This window comes from Phyllobates terribilis, unplaced genomic scaffold, assembly GCF_046119375.1.
Source record: "Phyllobates terribilis strain yellow unplaced genomic scaffold, ASM4611937v1 Scaffold_2__4_contigs__length_985480577, whole genome shotgun sequence".
NCBI lineage: Eukaryota > Metazoa > Chordata > Amphibia > Anura > Dendrobatidae > Phyllobates > Phyllobates terribilis.
The window spans coordinates 192716522-192724346 of record NW_027362762.1 but is presented as its reverse complement, the minus strand read 5'-3'; the positions used below and the strand labels follow the sequence as shown (position 1 = coordinate 192724346).

General features: G+C 42.3%; 1 protein-coding gene across 1 annotated transcript; it reads right to left on the bottom strand.

The window, feature by feature from the left end:
* Positions 1-1035: 1035 nt before the first annotated feature.
* On the bottom strand, positions 1036-7124 carry ZC3H10 (zinc finger CCCH-type containing 10). Its single transcript, XM_073663729.1, has 2 exons — positions 6965-7124; positions 1036-3464 (listed from the first exon to the last, which is right to left on the bottom strand). Exon 2 carries the CDS (start codon positions 3360-3362, stop codon positions 2130-2132), a length of 1233 nt encoding a protein of 410 aa, XP_073519830.1. The 5' UTR covers positions 3363-3464; positions 6965-7124; the 3' UTR covers positions 1036-2129.
* Positions 7125-7825: the final 701 nt, after the last annotated feature.

The following is a 7825-nucleotide window of genomic DNA, read 5'->3' as shown; positions in this document are numbered from 1 at the left end:
GCTGGTTGCTGGTAATTAAATACTTAAATCTGCATTTTATTGCATGAAATATTATGTAAAAATCATACAATGAGATTTTCTGGATTTTTTTTTAAGCTTCCATCTCTCACAGGTGAAGTGTACTTACGATATATTACAGACCTCTCCATTCTTTGTAGGTTTGAAAATTTGCAAAATCAACAGTGTATCAAATACTTATTTCCCCACTGTATTTAGAGCGATCACGGTTTACGGGAGTTGATTAATTTTTGCATTCTTCTCTTACAAATAGACTACGTTCAGATGGCAGTTGTAAAACTTGGGCCATACAAGTCCGCAAATTGCAGACATAGCTGGCTCCACAATATGGCCATGTGAGGGCTTATTTTTTGTGGGACAAGTTGTACTTTTAAATGCCATCACTGGTTTTACCATATTGTGTACTAGAAAACAGGAAAAAAATTCCAAGTGTGGTGAAATTGCAAAAAAAATGCAATTCCATGTTTGTTTGTTTTTACCACGTTCACTGAATGCTAAAACTGACCTGCCATTATTATTCTCCAGGTCATTACGAGTTCGTCGACACCAAACATGTATAGGTTCTTTTTTAAGTGGTGAAAAAAAAAAAAAAAAAAAATACAAAATTCGCTACAAAAAAAAAAAAGGCACCATTTTCCGAGACCCATAGCGTCTCTATTTTTCAGGATCTGGGGCCAAGTGAGGGCTTATTTTTTGTGTGTCGAGCTGCCGTTTTTATTGATACTATTTTGGGGCAGATGTGATGTTTTCATCGCCCGTTATTGCATTTTATTTCAGTGTTGCGACGACCAAGAAAAAAAAAAACAAAAAAAAAAAAAACAAAACAGGCGTTTAGAATTTTTTTCTCGTTACGCTGTTTACCGATTGGATTAGTTCTTTTTTTTATACTGATAGATTGGGCAATTCTGAACGGGCGATACCAAATATGTGTATGTGGTTATATGCTAATACATCATCTACAAACTATCTCAACATTGAGGGAAAAAAAACAGCTCCACACAGTAAATGGTTAGAGACTTTATATACATCACAAGAACACTACACACATTATCTTTTTATCTTCTACATCACAGTAACAAATAAGCAAAACTGATATGCTGCCATTCACCATGCAAAAAAGAACAGATAACAGTAATAAGCAACTGTTATAGACAAAAAAAAAAAGTCAGTTTTTAATCCATTAATCCTGGATATTTCTTCAGGGGAGCTATATATTCCAATTTTCTACTAGGTTATGGAAATTTTAAAGACAAATGAAGCATTAAACCACATTGGTATATATGTATTTAGCTAACAGCCATCTCTCTAATGCCTTATCAACATGCATGCTCATCCGAGTGTGCATGGGTATTTCAAATTTAATAAAAAAAATATATATATATTTATTATGGAGACAACTTACTGCAAGACATGTCGTCCTACAGAAAGGACTACGCATTTTAAGATTTATTTGCTTCATCACATAAAAGGACAGTCTACAAAGCCATGTACACTAAATAATATGGAGGGAATGTTTAATGTATATGGGCTCATGTATGTCAGCTACGTTAATAAATCTATTCTGACCATGTCCCAATTTATGCATCAGATGACAGTCCTAGTGTGTTTGCCCACTAACATAAATTTTGGGATTAAAGGGCAGCTATTTTTTGGGAGTCCTATTCATAATCTCCAGGTATATACTGAGGATGGAGGAGGAGAAAAAAAAAAAAACAAACAACACCAGACAGTACCCTTTGGAAATGCAATGGCTCCATTTTACAAAAAAATGGCAAATGCCTTCACATGACAAAAATATTTCTGGAGACATTTACTATAATAGTAAGGAGGGATATTTGCTTTCCTGACAAGTTTTCCATATATTTCTTTGTAATACAGTAATTGGGGTAATGTATGGTGAACACACAACACGTCTAGAATGGTTTATTAAAAACTAATAGAAAACCAGCTTTATAAAATCTCAACCATTGATGTGTACATACACAGTTCCTTAGCCTTTGTGCTAATACACATTTTAACCTCCACCCATCAGCATAAAATAAAACACTGATGGCACCCACTACCTTGGCAAAAATGTTTCCACTGTGCTGGATAAAACGGGCACAAACAGGTTAGTGAGGCATGGCTGTTATGCGCATGCTTTGTGTAGCAATGGGATAGGTTACCATGGGTGTGGTGGCATGGCTCATGGTGATGCCAGGAAGGGGCTGAGCCATAGACACAGCCACTGGGGCAACAGACACTGCTACAGGTGCCATAGACACAGGTGGAGGTGCCATGCCTTGAGCAATAGTTTGCGCCAGCGCAGCAGACAGTGGTGTGATCTCAGGATTTAATTGAGGGGCTGCGTTGGACTGTGCAGGAGCTGGGGCACCACTGGAAGCCACTAGTTCCTGCTGTGTGACTGGTCGGGGCTGCAATGCCTGGCTGCTCAAAGTGGTGTGAGTTTGCGCAATGCCATGGTTATAATTGGTCACTGCCCGTACTCCTTGCTCACTGGTTGGGGCTGTGGTGCTCAGGGTGCTTAGTGTCACCACCTTGGTTTGATTGCGAAACTGAGCATTCTGATCAAGCAAAACCTCATTAGTTGCTGCGAGAACAGAGAGCTGCTTCTTCAAATCCTCAATACGCCTCCGGAGCATGACATTTTCTTCTTCCAAGAGTTGGTAATCGACAGGGGTTGCACTGAAGTACCCATCATATCCTACTCGTCTCCTTTTCATTACAGGATCATCAAAATGATCACCGTAACGAAATGAGGAGGAGAAGTGGTCAGTTTCCGAAATCCCATCAGGTCCTCCAAAATGCTCAAAGGAACGTGCAGTGGTAGCAGGCAGGACTCCAGCACTTAAGCCAGTACTCAGGCCTCCGACCCGCCTATCACATGAAAAATCAAACTCAAAGTCCCTTTGCAAATGGCGAAACTTGCACCTATTATCACGCTGGCAATTACCCTTTAGGAAGTCCCGACAGATGGGAATCTCATCTTTATTAGGCAAGTCAGTGGGCGACAAGCCGAGACCAGCAGCTACTTTCTGACGCAAGCGAGGAGGCAACTCTCCAGTTTTCTTATAGTGTTCTTCATCCTCTTTAGTGCCATGAATAAACCGGCAGTTGTTGCGCAGGCACTGCTTATTCTGAAAGTCGTGACAGAAGACAAATTCATTCTTTTGTACCCCAAGATCAGAAACATCGCCGGTCTCTGGATGCTTAAAGCGGCAGCGCTTCCCTCGCCTGCATACATTGCGGAGAAAGTCACGACATACAAAATCCACAGATGAATTCGCATCCTCGCTGCCACTACCGCTGCTGGCACAATTTGGATAATTTTCCCTGTTCGGCATTGTATTAGCAGCGCTTATGCGCTTTTTTTTTTTTAACTGGTCAACAATTATCGCTGCGCCTTAGTATGTGAGATGCACCCGGCAATGCGCTCTGCGTAAAAGCTGTAAGAGAGAACATTACATTCAGCAATGTATTAGGCACAATTGTGAGCTATATATTTATATTGCAAAACAGCAGAATGCGATGTATTCAGGTTTACACTGAATGGGTGTTTATTGGTTGGGGAATTTATCTGGCCAAAAATTCTGTACTGTTCATAGTTACCCAGTATTGTAAAAATGTAATGGTGTCAAATTGTACAGGTGTAGCCACACGGCAGATAACTGTGCAGCATGGGGGCTTATGGCAAACTGCGCCGGTACTCTGCTGTATGGCAATCAGTGGCAGCAGTCTGAATATACCCTAGCGGGACAAAAAAACAACCAGAAAAAAAACTTACAAAGATTATATCTACATAACTGGAAGAATGGCATATTCACAAGGGGTAGATTTGTTGCAGAAGTTGCTATGGCTGTCCTATTCATCTGACTCCACTAAAACAAACCCAAATACATGGAATAGATTTCCAGGCACAGAAATTTCTGCAATAAACATGCCATGTGTGAATAAGTCATTCTTCTGATCTGGAAGATCTATAAAGCAAGATCACATCTCTAAAATAATAGTATCATCCCAGTTAACTAAAGTGCGTTTAACAGATAAGGAAAACATTTACTAAGGAGTTTGCCCGTTTCGGTCAAAAACAAGATGCAAAAAGAAATGTGTATTGTGTCGCACCACAAATCTATGCTAAAGGTTATACGTCTCTCAACCCTGTCCAAGCTTGAAAAGTAAAAAAAAAAAAAAATATATAATGCTACTTTTTAAGGCCTTAAAGCAGATGTAGATTTGAATTCCTAACTGGGAACATGTTGTTATATAATCAAAAAGGAATCTACCAAAAGTATAAAAACCTCTATATTTCTACTTCAATTCTGGGAACAAAAATAAATAAAATCTAGGCAGAAAGGAAGCATTATTTTACAGCAATTTAGAAAAATATATATATTTTTTTTAAAAGTGCCTTGTTTTCTTTGCGTTAACATACCCTGAGACCATGTTCACACACATGATGTAATACTGGTGTAAAATACTGACCAGATACTGAACGTGGCCTCAGGCTGTGTTGGAAGTGTTAATTATGCATGAATCAGCCCTTTCACCCACAAAACTGAACTGCTTTCCTGCAAAATTAAAGGGGTTGTACACTACTTGGACAACACCATCTCAATCTTATGTTAACTCCTTGTAAAATAACATGCTATATTCACATGTTGCATTTTTGCTGCGTTTATGCAATTTTTAAGCTGCGTTTTACATTACCAGCAAAAACTATGAGATTTCAGAACTCATGAAGTTTTTTTTTCCTGACCGATTTGGAAAAATGCTGCATTTTTGTAAACTGCAACATGTCACTTCTTTCAGTGTTTTTTTCACCCATAGAAAGCAATGGGTAAGTGCAAAAACCTAAAGGATGTTGCATCATCATTTTTTTTTGGGGGGGGGGAGGGGAATTACCAAGCCATCAACATGCACAAGAGGCAATAAAAACCCTGAAAAACCTGTTTTTCGTAAGCGGCTTCTTTACTACCAAGAGAGCAGGTTTTGCCTGCGGAGAAAGATGCAGCAAAAAAGCAGCTTGTGAACTTAGCCTAAAGCCACGTTGACACGTTCAGTTTTTGGTCAGTATTTATAGGTGCATCTCACCAAATTAAAATATCATCAAAAAGTTAATTTCAGTTCTTCAATACAAAAAGTGAAACTCATTATATAGAGACATTACAAAAAGAGTGATCTATTTCCAGTGTTTATGTTGGTGATTATGGCTTACAGCCAATGAAAACAGAAAAGTCATTATCTCAGTAAATTAAAATACTTTATAACAGCTTGAAAAATGATTTTAAAATCTGAAATGTATGTTCAGTGTCTGCACTCAATACTTGGTCGGGACTCCTTTTGTATCAATGCGGCGTGGCATGGAGGCGATCAGCCTGTGGCACTGCTGAGGTGTTATGGAAGCCCAGGTTGCTTTGATAGCTGCCTTCAGCTCGTCTGCATTGTTGGGTCTGGTGCCTCATCTTCCTCTTGACAATACCCCATAGATTCTCTTTGGAGTTAAGGTCAGGTGAGTTTGCTGGCTAATCAAGTACAGTGATACTGTTGTTTTTAAACCAGATATTGGTACTTTTGGCAGTGTGGACAGGTGCCAAGTCCTGCTGGAGAATGACATTTCCATCTCCAAAAAGCTTGTCGACAGAGGGAAGCATGAAGTGCTCTAAAATTTCCTGGTAGACGGCTGTGCTGACTTTGGTCTTGATAAAACACAGTGGACCTACACCAGCAGATGACATGGCTCCCCAAACCATCACTGATTGTGGAAACTTCACACTAGACCTCAAGCAGCTTGGATTGTGGCCTCTCCACTCTTCCTCCAGACTCTGGGACCTTGATCTCCAAATGAAAATTGGAACTCTGGGACCTTGTGGAATGTGTCAATGACTGCCTTCTGGACATCTGTCAAGTCAGCAGTCTTCCCCATGATTGTGGAGCCTACTGAAACAGACTAAGGGACCTTTTTAAACACTTAGGAAGACTTTGCAGGTGTTTTTTGATAATTATTCTAATTTACTGAGATAATGACTTTTGTGTTTTCATTGGCTGTAAGCCATAATCATCAACATTAACAGAAATAAACACTTGAAATAGATCACTCTGTTTGTAATAACTATACAATAAGTGTTTCACTTTTTGCATTGAAGAACTGAAATAAATTAACTCTCTAATGATATTCTAAATTTAGTGAGATGCGCCTGTATAAGCCAAAACCAGGAGTGGGTGATAAATACAGAAGTGGTGAAGTGTTTCTATTATACTTTTCCTCTGATTGTTCCACTCCTGGTTTTGGCTTACAAATACTGAGGTAAAATACTGACCAAAAACTAAACGTGTGAACGTGGCCTTAGTGTTATTTTACAAGGAGGAAACAGGGTTTAAGAAGGCTCCACTATCTGCTTTATGACTGTATGATGTCTTGTGGGCAGAAATGTACTTTAGGCCAAGCACAAACCATGATTCAGGCAGCGCCATTCAGAATGACGGGGCAGTCACGTAGGCCTCGGTACAGCCGTGTTCCGTGCTTCTCGGGCAGACAATAGTGCGGTACTAGGCCTGTGTCCCCCCTATAGAGACCCCTCTCCACTGGAACACATGGAGGCTAAACTGCCCCATGATGGCGAATGGGAACCACCCACCGTGTAAACTCCGCAGCATTGTGTGAGCGCGGGATGATTATCCCCAACCAGAAACTACCGCTCCTAGCAGCAGGGCATCCTGGGAGATGTAGTTCTACGAAGGGCAGCTCTAGGAGCGCGGTACACAGGGGAGTGTGGGGAGGTGCGGCCGTCGTGCTGTACAGTGGTGTGCTATGGAGGCTGCGCCGCAGCACTAGGCCCCGCTCCCGCCAGGAGAACGCTACGTTAGAGCTGGCGGCCATTTACACGTCACGGAGGCTGCTTGGTGCGCACGTACCGCTACAGACAACACACGCCAGGCCCATACGTACCTAACAACGCCTTGTGACCTCCGTAATCGCGGCGACTAGGACAGCACCGGAGAAGTTATAGCACGTAACGAGGCCAGAAAAGCCAGTCACGGCCGCACGGCAAGAGACCACGCCCACTTCCGGAGCAGCAGCTACGTGAGCGCAGGGAAAGAGGGCGTGGCTATGGTGCCGTATTAGGAAGTGGCGCAGCCCACGGTGGGCGGAGCACATAGGAGACTCACATGGCTGCTGTGCACGATGAGCACCGGAGACCTAGGTGTGACTCTGTCGGGAGGGAAGTCACATGCTGCAAGTTATCGGGAACGGTTCCACAAGAATCTGCAGAATTGGTCGCTGATCTCTGTATAAAAAAATCTCTGATCTGCTTATAAGAGAAAGCATATTATGCTCCGCCCGACCCTCCCTCCCCCATTACACTCCCCCTGATCCTCCATTACACTCCGCGATCCTCCCTCCCCCATTATACTCCCCCGATCCTCCCTCCCCTTTATACTCCCCTTATCCTCCCTCCTCAATTATATTCCCCCGATCTTCTCTCCTCCATTATCCTCCCACGATCCTCCCTCCTCCATTATACTCCCCCGATCTTCCCTCCTCCGTTATACTCCCACGATCCTCCCTCCCCCATTATACTCCCCCTGATCCTCCATTACACTCCGCAATCCTCCCTCCCCATTATACTCCCCCGATCCTCCCTCCCCATTATACTCCCCTTATCCTCCCTCCTCCATTATATTCCCCCCAATCTTCCCTCCTCCATTATCCTCCCACGATCCTCCCTCCTCCATTATACTCCCCCCGATCTTCCCTCCTCCATTATACTCCCACGATCCTCCCTCCCCCATTATACTCCCCCGATCC